The 17,865-nt window shown below is 31.4% G+C and overlaps 2 protein-coding genes and 1 long non-coding RNA gene across 11 annotated transcripts in view; 2 read left to right on the top strand and 1 right to left on the bottom strand.

Moving 5' to 3' along the window:
* LOC105837183 (kelch domain-containing protein 4) overlaps window positions 1–9,237 on the bottom strand; it is a 67,014-nt gene extending 57,777 nt beyond the window's left edge. For 2 of the 4 annotated variants that reach the window (XR_001139126.3, XM_012681744.3), the window contains exons 1-2: window positions 8,832–9,235; window positions 2,562–2,732 (exon numbers count right to left, since the gene is read on the bottom strand). Coding sequence is in view for 3 of the 4 variants with exons in the window: in XM_012681744.3 (XP_012537198.1) it covers window positions 2,562–2,732; window positions 8,832–8,948 (288 nt within the window). In the remaining variant the exon portion in view is untranslated. Of the gene's footprint in view, window positions 1–2,561; window positions 2,733–8,831 lie in introns of all 4 variants that reach the window. The other 2 variants (XM_012681746.3, XM_036293898.1) reach the window with 2 other exon arrangements.
* Window positions 7,780–8,460, top strand: LOC105837184. The gene is made up of 2 exons (XR_001139127.3): window positions 7,780–8,085; window positions 8,212–8,460. It is a non-coding gene; the product is annotated as an uncharacterized LOC105837184 (long non-coding RNA).
* Window positions 9,238–9,522: 285 nt separating the features above from the next.
* Window positions 9,523–17,865, top strand: part of LOC105832099 — a 151,996-nt gene continuing 143,653 nt past the window's right edge. For 2 of the 6 annotated variants that reach the window (XM_036293876.1, XM_036293894.1), the window contains exons 1-4: window positions 9,685–10,212; window positions 10,379–10,551; window positions 11,327–11,507; window positions 14,524–15,171. In XM_036293876.1, coding sequence (XP_036149769.1) covers window positions 10,385–10,551; window positions 11,327–11,507; window positions 14,524–15,171 — 996 coding nt within the window. In that variant the 5' untranslated portion in view covers window positions 9,685–10,212; window positions 10,379–10,384. The other 4 variants (XM_036293880.1, XM_036293891.1, XM_036293887.1 and 1 more) reach the window with 4 other exon arrangements.

Genomic DNA, 17,865 nt, shown 5'->3' on the forward strand with positions numbered 1-17,865 from the left:
ATCACTCTAACGCCTAATATTATTAGGCTTTTAGTTCGATAAAGGGTGATTATTTTTTTGTTGTATTTGAACTTTATATAACTATTTATTGTTGAAATGATCGTTTAGCATCATTTGCAATAAAAATGTTGAAAAATATGTATATAAAAATATAATTATGTTGCACTTTATGAAGTATAAGACAGTATATAAAGTGTCATTAAAGTAACATATATATCAAATTATTTCGAAATAAATGCATGTATTATGTTAAAAGAAGTAATTTTAGCTAAATGAATATATTGTGTTTTCGGTAAATATAATTATAAGCCTAATATAAGGCTTCTGACCAGGAAGAGGTTAAGATGATATCTTGTATAGATCTTTCATTTAGATATCTTTGACATATCTAATTCGAAAATTTTTAAAACATCTTTTAAGATGTCTTTTAGATATCTTTTAGAAATTCTATGAAGATATCTTCGACAAAATTTTTTTAGATATCTTTTAAAAATGTCTTGAAGACATCTTGAATAAGATGTCTTTTCGATTTCTACAAGATATCAATGTTTACTGGGATGCTACTTTGTATAATGACATTTTACGCTTCGTAGAAGGTTTGTTAACACTTTTATTACTCTTCCTTTATATTCGACTTACGCTCCGATTTTATATTTTCACCAGGAAAAGTGCAACATAATTATGTTTTTATATACATATTTTTCAACACATTTTCATTGTAAATGACGTTAAATTATTTTAACAGTAAACGATAATATAAAGTTAAAATACAACAAAAAATCACTTTTTTTCGAATTGAAAGCCTATATATTAAACGCTAAAGTGAAGTCATCTTTTTCATAGTTCATCTGACTGACAAAAACAAAAATGTTTTAGCATTGAAACTAAAAAAGTCGGCCAAAAAAAGAGTTGATCCTCTAGACTCTCTAGAGGTTAAAACACCGCGCGCGCGCGTGCAGGGGGATGCAAGGTGGCCCTTCGGCCCCCCTCCCGCACCCATCCCGTCCTAACCAATGTAAATTGTATTGGAAATCTACAAACACATGTGAATGTGTGTGTGTGTGTGTGTGTCCAATTGTACGGTGTCCAATAATGCGATGTCTAATCGTGCCGTGTCCAATCGTGTGGTGTCCATTTGTGCGGTATCCAATCGTGCAATGTATGCGTCCAATGGTGTCTAATAATGCGGTGCCCAATAATGTAGTGTCCAATAATGCAATGTCCAATCGTGCGGTATGTATGTTTTACTGGTATAATTCAATCATACGGTATTCAAACGTTCGGTGTCCAATCGTGCTGTGTCCAATCGTGGTGTCCAATCGTGTGGTTTCCAATCGTGTGTGTCCAATCGTGCGTGTCCAATCGAGCCGTGTCCAATCGTTACGTGTCCAAAAGGTTACCCTATCTTAAAGATCAGTTCTAGAACTGTCTTTAGATTTCTTCAAAATATCTTTTAAATTCCTTCAAGATGTCTTTTAAACATCGCCAGATATCTAAAAGATATCTCAAATTGTTGCATAAGACATCTTTTAGATCGTGAAGAGATATCTTTTCGTAAAAAATGCGATATCGCAAGAAATCGCAAGGATGTCTTTTAGAAATTTAAAAGACATCTTTTTGTCTATATGGGTACTTTATATTATTTTGTTCACTTGCCTCCTGGAAAATAGTCTCAAAAAAGTTTCGCACAGGTGTGCATAAAATTCGGTTTACCCATTCATAAAACAATCTCTCACTTTCTTTTCAAATGGCTCTTTAGAAAAGTAATTAAAATTTATTTCCGGTCCATTAGAAGTATTATATTGCGGAATACAACAAAATGTAGTGGTATGCTTTTTCACCTCTTTTTTACCGTCAGGTCTTCAATTTAAATCCATTATTTTGAATTTTAACTCTGTATCACAAATTATGTCTGATTTATGCTAGTTCCACTTGCAGCTTCCAGCCGCACTGGAGAAAATTTTTGCATCGTTGCTAACAAAGAATTTCAAGCTCGAATTATGGGACTGACCGTAATAATTCAATGTTGTGAGAGCAACGTCACGACGTTTTTATAAAGTGCCTTTTCATATTCAGACACCCGATTTATTTTCAGCGTCAAAGACATCACACGACTAAAAATGACGAATTAAAATCTTTATTTTTAATCACATGATGTCTTTAACGTTGAAAATAAGCATCAAGCGTCAACATAAAAAGACATCCATAAGCCCGCGTGCCGCTATACCAAGACGTACGATTAGCGAAATTACGAAGGTCTTTTCACAAATAAGTCGAACGCAGCTTATTGCTAGTTATACACTCTTCAATTTTTTCCTTTCGCAATAGATTTTGAACAATTTATTTATTCTTTCAAATAAAGCTTCAAAATATTAAGCAAAAAGTTTATAATTTTTCTTCTTATATCTAATATACATTTAGAAAAAAATATTATTATTATTTATTCAATGAATAATTTAAAAAGATATTTTTGTTTCTTAAAACTTAACTTTTTGGTTAATTTTTGAACTTTTTCTGTTTTTTGTACAAAATTCCATTATTCAATATTATATAATATTTACCTGTCGACCATCGTGAAACTCCCCACCAAACATTATAATTTCATCTTTGAAAGGATGCGCCGTCAAGGTAAAATTAACTCGTCTAAGCGGCGCATCTATCACTACTTCTTTTATGCATTGCCTGCGAGCCTCTTCTCTTTCAATTTCGGCAACAACTTTCTCTATGTCGTCCTGTAAATATGTAAAATGCAATAATAATTATTTAACTTTCACATATATTAATAAGATATAAATCAAGTCTCCAACTTGTAACGGTCAATCTTTCTCAATCGTCCGCCGAATCGGCCAAAGATAACAAAATTATTGTTTATTATTTAATTTATTATTTAATGACCCCTTCGAGGTCACACTGGGCGATTACCATCGCTTAAATTCAATACGTTATATTTTCTAATCTAAGAAAAAATAATACTAGTAACGTCATTTAGTAATAATTTAAGGTTTCAATGAGGTTAAATGAAAACAATAGTTAGTAAGAGAGACTTAATAAGAGACAATAGTCCTCTTGTATTATACTATTCTGTAATTGATAAGTGTGTGTAAAGTTCGCATATCATTTCGTGAAAACTCATTAATTATTGAAAGTTCTGGGTTTCTTTTCAATAGTTCTACAGTTCCTGATAGGTTAAATTCATAGTTCTGGTCGTTAAAACAAAAAAATTGATTAGTGCAAAGTGAGACGCTAACTTCACGCAGCGTCTCACTTTGTCCTACGAAAGTGTCCGCCCTAATTCTTGTTGGATTTTTAAAAATCTACAGTTCTATAATAGTTCCAGAAAGAGTTCTGCAAATAAACAATATCTTTTTAATGTTTTAATACATTTTGTAATTAAAAATGAAATAAAAGTGAGACGCTGATCAATTTCAAAAAGCTCTGTGCATTATAAAATATTTCTCGTATAGTTCTAAACGTACTTAACCATTTTCCAAAGAATTCTGATTGCAAATGTTATTAATTATTAAATAAAAAAAGTGTAACGCCAGAAAAAGACCTATCTACGGGAATATGAGTGAGACGGTTGGTAGCTTTCGAGAGTTTTGTGGATTCCATAATATTTTTTTGACAGTTCTAAACATTTAAACATTTGTATTTAAACATTTTGTAGGGGGCCTGAAGCGAGATAAGTACACCGAGCACTATAACGATTTACCTGGCGAGCGGCGTATGTGTCATTTTCAAATTTGTGCGGGCATAAGAACGACGTCCGGAGAGTTGAGGCATTCTCTCACAGTACCCGGAGACGAACAAACAAACGATAGGATCGTTTTTAAGGCCGCGTTTCCCCGTGTTGTGTATCATCTCGCCCATATAATAAATTCTCGTTGAAAGCACCGGTGTATTTAAATAATTTGAAAACGGATCATCTCAACATTCTCGATCATCCGCCCATTACACTAAAATCTTGCTAATATTAATCCAAATTTTTAAAGTTTATTCTTTTCTAAGCAATTTAAAAAAAAATTGTCGATATTGACCATGTCGATACGATGTTTTTTCTTGATTGCACACGAGTTTGAAATTTGCACTGCATTTTAAGGTATTTTGGCAAATAAATACGGTATTTTTTTAATATCATGAATTTTGAGTATCAATATGATATTATACATTAATTTTATTCGTGTTTAATTCAATCATACCGCTGTCATCAGAGTGCCCCAATGTGTACCACGTGAAAGTTGACAATTTCGAATTTTACACATCATATAAAAAAAGCCGATTTTTTAAATAAAATTCGAATTTTTATTTTTTATGTATCAGTCTGTGTATATTTATGTGGTCTGAGCAGGCTGCTAAAATGTCAAACTTTCTGTTGACTTCAGTAAAATTGGCGCGTCAGCTATCCGTTATATTTAGATCAGTAAGTGCAAATTTCCACCGATGAATTTCAGAACCACATGATGTGCAAAATCCAACTGTCAATCTCCACGTGGTGTACATTGGATTACTCTGATGACGGCGATATGATTGAGTTAAACACCAATAAAATCAATGTGCAATATCATATTGATACTAAAAATTCATGATATTAAAAAAATACCGTATTAATTCAGTAAAATACCCTAAAATGCAGTGCAAAATTCAAACAGGTGCAATCAACAAAAAACATCGTATCAACATGGTTTTTTTAAATTGCTTAGAAAAGAATGAACTTTAAGAATCTGGATTAATATTAACAAGATTTTAATGAAAAACTTGTAAAAAATGATAACAAACTTTTACTTCTTTCAATTAAAAAAAAAAAAAAAAAAAAAAAAACGTTTGGTTTTCATGCGATACAAAAGGTTCACACTTAACAAATCAAACTTTTGCCTAGGGATTCTTAAAGTAGAGTCTTTGTCCTTTAATTTTAAAAAAGTACATGTAATTTGGATGATTTTTCGCAAAGCTGCATCACTTTAAAGATTTCCCTAAAAATTCAGTCAAAATTGTCTCGTTTTTTTTGCGCCAGTGTATCTCTATCCCATTCTAAGATCTGTAAGGTAGAGACGAGGGTTTTGAATAAAGGAGGAAAAATATCAAGGAATTGTAAAGCCGAAAAAAAAGGGCGGGTGCACGGTGTTCTCTTCTAGACAGTATTTATTACGTTTGTATATTTGGGAGTCGCATGGCAAATTCCCTCTTCTGCGGTTGCGGAGATAACGGTAGTAGCCCGTACGGCTGTGCTAGGGTCACATATAATAACCAATGAGGGACGAGAGTCTGTCACGTAGGACTGACGTCCAATGAGAGATAAGGTACAGCGGTGGCGCATTGTATCAAATACAGGAGCGCCTTGCGTGGCATAAAAGGAAACTAAAGGATGAGATCTGTACTTTTAGCCGATATTTTACATATGTATATATTATTTTTCTTAATATTCTCTATATATATAAAACATTAAATATGTGTGTGATAACTCAGTGACATAAACTTCTAGCATGAGTTAAAAGCGTATCGGTCTCTTGAAATAATCGCAATAAGAGCGAGCGAGATAAAAAGAACGGCATGCAAGGAAGACTCGAGCCAATCCTCAGTCCTCGAGCATTTTGCATGTTATTATTCTCATCTCGCTTTCGTCTGTTACTGTCTCGCTCGGTCTTATTGACATATCGCTCATTCCCATTATTGTCTCGCTCTCTCTTTTATTAATCTCTCGCTCACTTTTACTACTGCCTTGCTCGCTCTAATTGACAATTAACTTGCATAACGTGATGTTTTTTAAAATCATTTTTAACTTAAAAATTAATTCTATTAAATTATCTCATATTCACTCACACACACACACACACACGCGCGCGCGCACACGCAATAAATATTTTTTTGTATATATACAGAACATACGCGAATATCATACAATTAAATTAATATATGATTTTTATAAAAAATTATTTAAGTTTCTAAAAATTGAAATTAACAAGTTATTAACTTTTAACTTTTTTTAGTTATAATACTTTCAACCTCTGATATAAAAAATTTTATGCATATATAGTTTGTATTTTTACATGTAATTTAGATTATTTATATTTATGCGTACACTCATAATTCTATGTGTATGTGTAATTAATTTCATTCATCTTTAATTTTTTAGATTTTAACTTTAAAATTTAATTACATTTCTCTGTATTGTTTTTTATGTGTATTATCCAATTTGCAATAATTTAAATGTTTGTATTGCGTATTTTTAGAAAATTCGCGTAAACATATAATTTAAACAATAAATAAATATCCGTGTAAATATAAACTTAAAATACAGAGCATATCCACGATTGTAGATGTAGCACAAATTCACACCAAATCAATTATGGATGTAGCACGGATTTCAACCAAAACTAGCATTTTATTCTCTCGAAAAGTAGATGTGGCTACGTAGTTCCTACATCCACAAAAGTGGATGTAATGGCCCTGCGAATAACTAGACGGCTAATTTAACCAGAGTTTATAAAACCGGCCAAAGGGGGATTTTAGCATTGTTTTCTCTATTTTTAAACATTATAAAATAGAGAATTATAAGAAATTTTCGAGAAAAGTGGGGAATTTTTAGTTTTCGAGCCTTAAAGAAAAAAAGGTAATTTTTTAAGCTTTGAGTGGAGAAATTTCAAGTTTTTATCTGGTAATCCTGAGACCGCATTTGGTTTCAGAGAGGACGACGGATGTCCTATATATAAAAGATGAACCTTAATGCTAAAACTCCTTGTCTGCGGTGAGCTCCGGCAAACGCATGCGGTGACCAATCAACAATCAGGCGGAGGTCGGGTTCCGGCAAGTCACAGCAAGCGTTTAAATTCTGATTGGTCACCGCGTGCGTTTGCCGGAGCTCACCGCATACATGGAGTCTTAGCATTAGATTGCCGCTCACGCATACATGCACACATCATACACATGCATACAACACATAAAAGCATACTGAAAACATGCTGATACGCATGTCACCACAAAAGGTGAGTTTTAAAATGGCTCGATTATTGTATAGCATATCCGTCCAAAGGTGCTATTTCGTAACCACTTACAACTATTGATGTCGTTAAGGGCCTTCACACACGAATCTACTTAACACGTAATACGTAAACCGTAAGAAAATCTTCCGATCAGGGGGTCTATTACAGTTCTTAGGTGAGATCACTCACTGTGAAAATGTGAAAAGTGAGCTACAGTGATTGGTGTATATTGTTAGTTCTAAAAGTATACACCAATCAGTGGAGAGAGTGCTGGAAATGTGAAAAGTGAGTGAACTCACCTAAGAACCGTAATAGACCCCCAGAGTCGACTATTCGTTAAGTAGATTCGTGTGTGAAGGCCTCTTTAGTGTCGTTACGCATATTTTTTCATACGTCAAAATACATGCGCAAAGACACCTAACGACATCGATAGTTGTCGGTGAACCCGGATTCACAATAGGTGTAGTAAGCCTTATGCCATAAGAAACTGACCAATTATAATTGAATGTGAGAAGAATAAACGAATATAATTGGTTAATTCTTTAGGGCTTAAGGCTTACATCTATTGTAGTTCTGGCTTAAGGCCTGATCTACAATGGATGTCGTAAGTCGTGTCGTAAGAAATTTAACCAATCATGTTCGCTTTTCTTCTCTAAGATCAATTATGATTGGCTAGATTTCTTACGATCAACGACTTACGACTCATCGTAGAACAGGCATAAGTGGTTACGGAATATCACAATCAGTGATGCAAATTTTCGGCCGTCAGCACCAAGATGGTGGGAGTGGGAGACACGCACATCAATCGAGAGTTGTGTCCGTGGTCGAGACACAAACACGACTCTCAACTTGTGCGTGCCTTCACCAATGAGACTATCTTGATGCTGGCGGCCGAAAACTTGCGCCACTGCATCCATCCCCAGTAAATTGTACCCTCACTACTAATACGCTCCTTCCTCTGATTTTTTACTCTTTAAATAGGAGAAGAAAACATGGAGAAAGAGTGTCTATATAGCCAAAATATGCGCAGAGCGATGCTTTTTTCCGCCAGATTCTTTCATTTCGTGCAAAACCGCGTTAAATGAGCCTACGTTCATCGATTTTGGAGGTGAGGACGCTAAACTAAGCAAATTACCCGGTTTTTAATCGTAATTTGACGAATAATCTTATTTCTCAATTTATTCCGAACCCCGAGATATCATTTATTATATTTGTACAAGGTATCTCTTAACAGTTTTAGGAAACATATATAAAGCCAACACATACTATTCATGGAGTTTATCAAAATTTATCATTCTTTAGCATATTTTTCCATGAGTAAGATTGTTAAGGCTATAGATCGTCGAGAGAGATACACCGTCGCTGTAAGATTTGCAGTAACGCGCACTAACGACCGGCAGCAAGTTTCAGTACCTAGTGAATGAATCTGTATTGTATCTGTACTCGTACTATGACAATCGAATTAAATGTGAATGCGAAATAAGCTAGCAGATTTATTTAATTGGAAGGGAAGATTTCTCCATCCCTGCTCGCCTATCCTGCTATACAAGGTTTTCAATAACTTCTACGCCAACAATGGCCTAGTTTATACCGCGCGACTTGATCTATGCCCTAACCTATATCCCGATCTAAAGCTACTAATAAACTGTTTACACGCGTTATGTTGTATGGCCTAAGATGAATCAGGGATCGTCAAAAAGTGGCCTAACCCAAACAAGTCTGCGAGCGTTTACACCGTTGTGAACTATCGGGTTGGGTCGAATATAGTGTATAGGTCGCGGACTAAACGTACGGTGTAGACGTACTCAATATTACACATTACAGGGACGAAAGAAAAAATAAAAAGAATCTAACCTCACCAAGCGCTGCTAATTCCTTTTTCTGCTTGGCATTGAGCTTTTTTTCCGTTTTTAATGCAGTTTTCATCTGACCACTTATTTTATTAGTATTTTTTTTGTCTTTCTTCCCCATTTCGTAAATGCAAACTTGAATTTTTCTTTACAATATAACACCCGCTTTTCCCATAGAAAACTGACAGAAACTGATAGGAACTAGGAACAATACAGCCAAAAAGAATTATAAAGTCTCATCTACAATAATCGCACAAGCCGTGTCGCAAGTTACAAGAATGTCGTATGTCGGTTGAATGTCGCTATACGAGTGCCTATGGCCGGTATTCGTCAAATCTTATTTCAAGATTTCTCAAACAATGTCTTAAGATGTTAATACGATTCTGTAATTAATTGATGGCATCTTAAAACAGTACTTAAGATTATGGCCGAAGGCAGAGAACGAGACGTAGATGTCGTAGTCGTAGTCGCAACTGACTGCTTGCGACTTCTGTAGACGGGCTTTAAGCCCATTCTACATTGATCGCAAGTCGCAACTGACTAGTTGCGATTAATGTAGAACGGGCTTAAGCCGTCTACAGAAATCGCAAGCAGCCAGTTGCGACTTGCGACAGCCAATGAGCGTCTAGTTTCTAGTTAAAGCTCGACAATCATTGGCTGTCGCAAGACGCAACTGGCTGCTTGCGACTTCTGTAGACAAGGCTTTAAAGGGCCATCTACAATGGAGAGTTGTAGGCCGTAGCAGTAGTCGTAGACAATATTTTCATTACGTACTGTTTTACTGATTACGGCCTACAACAGACCTTGAGCCAATTCAGTGGGTGCTTACGATGAGCGTTTAGGTGTTCGGGGTTAGTTTTTAGTCACCTCTCTATGATAGCCGGCTTGTATATTATTGCTACGTCGTTTATATTATTGACAGCATGGTCGTAGATTTAGCGTTGTTACGACTAAAACACTCCATTGTAGATGGCCCTTAAGTAGTATTTTTCTTTCTATACTCTATAGCGAGCCGCCAATTTCCATTGTTTCTATTGCGATGCTCGGTCCATTCTTTATAGAAAAACTTTGTTCAAATTTTTGAACATTGTTGATATAATCAATCGCGTTTTATATTTGTATTATTGTGTTGATGCATTGTTTATTTTTGCATTTCTTCTTAAATTACTTAATCATCTTACCAAGAATTTTGTAGATTGGTCAAAATGCCCTATCTAACCTGAGGGTTAGAGGGCAAGAACTATTAAACTTTCAAGTCAATTTTATGTTGATGGTTCTATATTTTACAAGTACGGTAAAGAGTACGATCAGATTTTACAAAATACTGATGTACAATCGAAGAGAAAGGAAATAATACGAAACACCAACTATTTATTATATATAAGGTCAGTGTTTCAATTTTTTAGTGAACTTATCTATCAAGTAAACATGTGTCTATCTCTCTGTATTTTACTTTTTAAATTAATTAAAATATATAATAAGTATCTGTTGATTAAGCTTTTCAAATAAATTAGAAAAATCTATTCTTAATATATTACTACACTTTTAAAGGCAATAATGTCGAAGCAGATTAAAGAACTGGAATTGAATAAGTATATTTTGTCTCGATTATGGTACACATCTCTAAACATTTTCCACATAAACGATAGCAATTTTTTAAAGGAATTTCATTACAATTGCCATGTCGACTTAATGGAATTGAAAACTATAATTGAAAACTTAATGTGAGTAAGAATATTGTTATTTTATAATACTGTTTCTATATTTTATAAGTTATATAAATTATATTGATTATACTAATTTTTTGTCTACACATTGTTCTTAAATATTTTTTGTGGATGTTATATATACTTTATCTTTAGGAAGTATTTGTACGATTATTAATTTTAAAAAGTTTATGAATATCACTAACTACAAAGAAATGTCATAAAAATTTATAATATGCTTTAAAATAAATATTACTTGATGAAAAATATTTTGATATCTTGACATTTTATGAAGAATAAATTTTCCATAAATAAAAAAATATTTTTTAAAATTATACAGTAATCTGAGGATGACATTTTAATATGTATAAATATATATAATTTTGAAATATATTTACATATTAAACAATGCATTTTACTTTAAAATAATAAAATTAATATTTTTAGATATTCAGTACAAATAAGATAATTTTTTACATTTTATTTTAAAATTATCAGTTAAAATTTAATGTTTTTGTGAAATATTTTTTGAAATTCTTTTAATATAAACAAAAATTAGATAAAAATTTTTTTTAATGTAAAAATTTTTAGGAAGGGTCTCAAGATTGTTTATTCTGATATTTATATAGTTTTTTTATATTAGTTTGAAAAAACAAAAAAGTGGTAGAGTTCTTCTCCTATTGATATATGCAGGGAGAGATTAGTTATTATATTATTTGTACAAATAGATCATAAAATTTTATGTAAGTTATTTTTATTAAATTAATAGTACTTTACAAATACATGTTTATAGACATTCTCCAAATGAGGAACAATATCAATGGATCGCCTATGTATTGCTATGGAAACTTATAAATGGCAAGTCGTTTAATGTCGACTGTGATATACAGTGCAATATTCAAACACATCTTGATTGTATACAAATGAAAAGTGCAATAGAGCTATGTGACAATGTAACAGACTGTTTATATAAGGTACTTCTCTTACAAGGCAGAATCAATTTAATTCCCTTACAATTTGTTAAAAATTAAAATTAAAAACAATCTAAAAGACACTTTTTATATTGGTCTAATTAAAAATTAAAATGTTTAGTTTAAAAAGATGAAAATAAATTACATGAATTTTTATTCACACGCGCACATACAAACTTTTATATATCTTTATATACTTTATAACTTTTAACAAAGCTTTTTTAAAGAAACTTTTAGCGCATTATTTAAAATACCAAGTATTGTTCAAAATTTAATGCAACAGAAATGTGTAATTATATTAAAAATTTTTTTATAATAATAGATTAATAATAATTTAAAAAAAACATTCTTTTTTTAATCATTTAATTAAATAAAATTATTGAATTTGTACAATAAAATTCATTGCTGATTCTTATGGTATGCTCTATTTTTTACATTTATTTGTTTAATTTAATAAAACTATAATTTTTTCTTTAAATTGCTGTATATAGAACTATAGTGTTCTGTTTTAATTATTATTTAAAATATAACATTGTGTGTATTAATTTTTAAGTAATTTAAACCCAAAAATATAAAAATTTTGAAAAACTATTCATAATAAAGAATAGATTTAAAGAAGCATTTAAAAACTAAAATTATTAATTTTTGACTTTATTCCATCGAGGCATACACATCTTTTGCCACAGATTTAAAAAAGTAAAGCTTACTGAATATCTGCTCTTTACAACACAATATTACGTTCTATTTCTACAAGGACATGTTTGATTAGAACATAAGCTATACTTATGTCGGGAGAAAGAAAAATGCTTTATAAAAAATTGTTTACGTAAACAACTCTAGTTTTATATTTAACTTATTGTCTGTGATTGAGAAAGACTTAATAAAGTCAAAACCATGATGGAAGAGGAGGCAATGCGCATAGAATTTTATAAGCCAATATGAGTGTTGGATCCGAGTTATGTCATATCAATCTCTTTCCCTTCTCCTCTCACTCTTTCTCTCTTATTTTCTTCGCTCTTGCTTCGCAACACGATGTGACGTTACGTGGATCCATGCACAGATCGAACTAAAAAATCGTCGAGGAACGAATCATCTTGTTAGTTACACCATGGTCGAAACTAGTTTTGCTATAGCATATTGTTACATAATCTAATTTTATAAAAAATTTAACTAACTTATTTTTCTTGCTTGTCTTTGGCCGATTGTGAACTTTTTATTGTTTTTTAATAACAAGCTAATAAAAACATTTAAAAATTAATTTTACTGTATTATTTTTGTGTAAGAGTATGGGATGTTCATTAATTATATACTTTTTTAAACATAACATTATGTCATATTAGTGCGATAACATTACTTGTTACATTTAAATTTAAGAACTAAAAAATAAAAAAATTTATTTAAAAAAATTGACAATTTATTTAAAATTAAATTAAATTTTAAAAAGAATACATTACATATCTACTCTTTGTAACAGAGAAATGCACTGGTTTACATCCATGATTTTAAGTTTTATATATGCTACATTATGAAATACAAAAAAGAACACAGTAAACAATTGTCAAGCTACGAATATAAAGAATCTAATAATAATATATGTATTATTGTGTGTACTCAATAATATACATTATACACTATTAGATATATTCAATACTTAAATTATGCAAATTTTATTTTTGCTTTTGAATAATTTAGTTGTAGATTTTATTAGAAATTATTATTTTATAGAATTTATAAAAATAGATTTTATAAAAGTTATTATTTTATAGAAAAAAAGCTAGAAAAGTAATTACACGAGTTTTTATGTCTTTATGTAAGTAAATTGGTTTTTTATCAGTAGGTATTAATCAAGGGAATGTTTAGTTTTTGAGAAATAAGAAGATGCTTTGAAAGCCTTTAGCAATATACTTCTAATGATTTAAATGTAGTAACAAGCATTGCTCTATTTTTGCTATATTTTTACTAGTATGACATATTGATAATGTTATATAATTTATTTATGATATGTTATTAATTCTTTTACTTTCTTATATTATTAATTTATTCACTTTCTTCAATGTTATTAAAAGAATATTAAAACTTTATTTTTTTATTTCAAAATGTTTTTTAAAACCATTCTTTTTTATGAATATAGTTTTTCAAAAATTTTATAGTATGTGAAAAGATTACGAGTTTTTTAAGAAGTAAAATAATTCAAATGTAAAATTTATATTTGACTTCAGATAAATTATTAATCAAACAATATATTAATAACAAAAAGCTTTATAAACGAGTTTATGATTTTTTTATGGTAAGGTGAGCTGGGGCAAGCATACTCGAAAGTTCAAAGTTTCTGTTTACTCTCCTCCTACAAGCCTCTAAATTTTTATGCAACATTGAAACTTTGGTAACATGACATTTAAATTGAACTTTATAGATGCATAAGATTACATTAAAAAAAAAGAAAATTAAGAGGAAAAAAATCTCACTTTAGAAAATTTTTTTGATGGCATACTTGCCCCGATTTTGTGGCAAATGCGACCCTGGCTATTACTGCCACAATGCAGTGAAAAGAAAAAACAAATGGGATTGTTAATTACGGATATAATGCTAACTATAAAAAGTACTTACGAGTTTTATTCTACGTTAACTGATGACAAATGTTAACAACATAACTTTCACAATTTGACATTGGAAGTTTTTTTTTTTTAGTGTTGACTGTTTAATGCTGTACTCAAGTTACTGATTGACAATGGCGAGCGCTTTAATGGTGAAAATTTGCATGATTGCATCTACTCAACATATGGCTAAAGCACACTATGTTATTTTCCTTGCAATGTTACACAAGCCAATGGTGTACACTGAGGCCACACTTGCCCCAGCTCACCTTACTTCAACATTTAGATTTTGTGAAATACTACCATTTTTTTATTGGGTTATTTTACTTCTTAAATCATTATCTCTTAAATTAAATTGAACTGATTGTTAGTAAATTGAGTTTCTTTTGTTAACAAAATTCTAAAAACAAAATTTTATTTTCCAGGAATTGTTAGTATTTCTTCAGAAAACTAGCATGGAATGTAAAAGAAAATACACTTCAAATATTATATTTCAACAAATTCTTATATTCCTAAAAAATAACATACTTATCAATGCAGAGATTGTGTGCTGGATTATAAACAAATTAATATCTGTGATTCCAAATGCACATGACATTGCTAGTAATCTACAGGATATTTATTTTTTTACTTTGAAGTCGTGTTTAGCATACATTCCAGCTGGAAGAAACTGGTACAAAAATCATACAGTGAGTGATTCTTCTGAAACTGATTCAACTATCTGTGATGATTATCTACGAACTGCTCTACAACTTTTGTCAAAAGTAGACATAAATGCGAATGCGCAAATTGAATTTCTACGAACAGTTTATCCTACTCTTTCGAAATTATATTATATTAATGATATTGAATTTGCATTATATTCGAAGAAAAATGAGAATTTGTTGTGCGAATGGCTTTCACTTTGGGATAACACACATGCGTGTTTCGAAAGCGCCACTACTTCGCTTGCGGCATATAAAATAAGTGAAAATATATTTAAACTAACAGAAAGCTGTGAAATGTTTCTGTGCAAACGGGAATTACTTAAAGGAACAAGTGAAAAAAAATTACATTGGTTGAATAATATTTTGGTAAGTTTTGTATTTTAGTTTGCTTATCTGGATTTGTCATAAGTACATTTTTCATAAGTATAAATATTTTGAACATTTAATTTCTAAAAATATTTATTAAAAATTTTATAGAAATTTATCATAAAAAATTAATAATAATGCAAAAAAAAAAAAATATACTTTAAAAATGTATTCGAAATATTTTTTATATGCACGCGCACACGCGCGCGTGCACACACATACGCGCGCGTGCACACACACACACACACACACACAATCCGTGGAAGTATGTGTTTGTGTATACGTGCGCGTGTGTGTATACACATACAGCAAGATAATCATGCGAATCAATGCTCATGAAGAGATACAAGAGATTGAGATAAACGCAAACGTTTTGCACCATGGTGTGATATTTGCAACTACCCCTACAGCATGAAATATTGCTGCAACGTTGCAGAAATATTATTTTGCAAGATTGGAATATTGCAGAAAATATTGCAGCAATATTGCAGCAATATTCCTATGTCCGCTCCAAAACAATATTGTGCAATATGTCTGCAATATTTCTGCAATATTCCCCGTAAGATTTCTGTAATATTTCAGCAATATTGCTGCAATATTTCTTGTAAGATTGCTGTAATATTTCTGAAACGTTAATGCGCAATATGAAGGAAATGTTGCAGGTGGTTAAATTAATCAAATGATATGTAAGATGTGTATTATACGAAAAACGGAAAATGAATTTATTGTCATACCGTTACGGCACAATAATTAAAAAAATTATTAATTAAAAAAGTAATTAATTAAATTAACATACACCAACGGATATCGAATATCGTTCCATTCTAGATTTAAGTAAGCATTGGAATGAAGCAAGTCCAGAAAATGCCCATCCTGATCAATTTATACGCTAGAATTACACATGCATGTATGGTTCACACATGTTTAATTAATGTATTATATATATAAGTCAAAGTGAACATCTTCTGGACTTGCTTCACTCAATCTAGTATGGGACGCAACGCTGTCGTGATTACAGAATTTGTTGCACATCTATGTATCTTTTAGCTCTAATCTTACATAAAAATTTAAAATAAAAATATCCTGCTCTATTTTTTTATTTGTCCCTTAAAACTATGTAAAATATTACTTATTGTTAGTTCTAGATTAAGAAATACGGATTATACGGAAATAAATTTTGCACGGTTGCAATATAATATTGCCACAATATTGTGCAATATCTGTTAGGAAATATTACATTTGTAATATTGCTACAATATTGCACAACATCTGCTAAGAAATATTACATTTGTAATATTGCTGCAATATTGTGCAACATTTGCTAGGGAATATTATATTTGTAATATTGCTACAATATTTCTGCAATATTGGTTATATTATGCACTATTGCAATATTTCTGCAACGTTGCAGCAATATTTCATGCTGTAGGGGTATCGATATAGTTTATAATAACAGCCGAATTTGCCTACCGCAAGTGCGGTGAGATAAGACCGCCTAGTGAGACGCGCGTTTGCTGTCGCTAGACACGTGGGAGCGTAAAAACATTGCCGCTTGTAAACAAACTCTTCGCGTGTTTAGCGACGGCAGATGCGCGTCTCATCTTAGATGGTCTTATCTCGCGCGCTTGTATTTGGTGGTAAGCCGTACGAATTCGGTTATCTTTATAAATTAATAACTTGACAATTGTTGCGAATATTACAAAATGGTATAGAATATATACACACATGTATATACGCATACACGCATGAGTTATTATTTTTTAAATAAAAGAAGTGACTTGCATTTTTTTTCGGGAAATTTTTTTACATATTCAAAAAGATTTTAATTAAAAAAAACTTTTGTTTCAAAGTAAGATGTTTAAAAGCACTGATCTTATATACATGGATGCGCCCTGAATAAAATAATGGCGCGTCTCATCTTGGGCGGTCTTATCTGGCGCGCTTGTATTTGAGATAGCTTGTCTTCTATCCTTTACAAGGAAAGACTACGCGTGCGCGAGAAGTTAGGCGCAGTATGATATTTGGGTACAATGCAATGCACGATGAAGCATATAAATATTCAAGTAAAATGTAAAATATAAAAATATTTTTTCTACCAAACTTTTCATATATTGCATCTTTAGCCCATTTTCTTGTTACAAAATTATACACTAGGTTAGGTTAGATTAGGTGAATTGACTATGGGTGCGTTCCACTTAATGCCCGCAACGCTCGCGAGCGTTGCTTATCCTTGTTTAATATTTGATAACCAACAAGGATAAAATGATTCCACGGTCGTTGTGAGCTTTAAGTGGAACGCACCCTATGTGATGTATGCAGATGTCAAGTTGTCTGCTATTTTAAATACGTCATTTTATGTATGCATTTAACATGTTAAGTAAAAGAGAAACATAAGTTGTTTTCTCTTTTCCTCTAATGAGAAAGGTGCATCCATATAAATAAAATCTATGTTTAAAAGGTAATCTGTATTTTTTTCAAGTCAATAACGCCAATTTTCTTTGCGGCAAGCATTTTTGATGTTAGGGTCCTTATAAACTCCAGGGTACCAGTTATGAAATTCCACTGAAGTATACTCGGTAGAGGTTAAACAATGATTATGTAAACAACTTGTTAACACTTTTTTTACATATTTAATTATTTTTTAACACATTTAATTATCTTTTAATACGCGCGTATGCAATGAATAGCACTGGC

Source organism: Monomorium pharaonis, chromosome 1 (genome assembly GCF_013373865.1).
Source record: "Monomorium pharaonis isolate MP-MQ-018 chromosome 1, ASM1337386v2, whole genome shotgun sequence".
Lineage (NCBI taxonomy): Eukaryota > Metazoa > Arthropoda > Insecta > Hymenoptera > Formicidae > Monomorium > Monomorium pharaonis.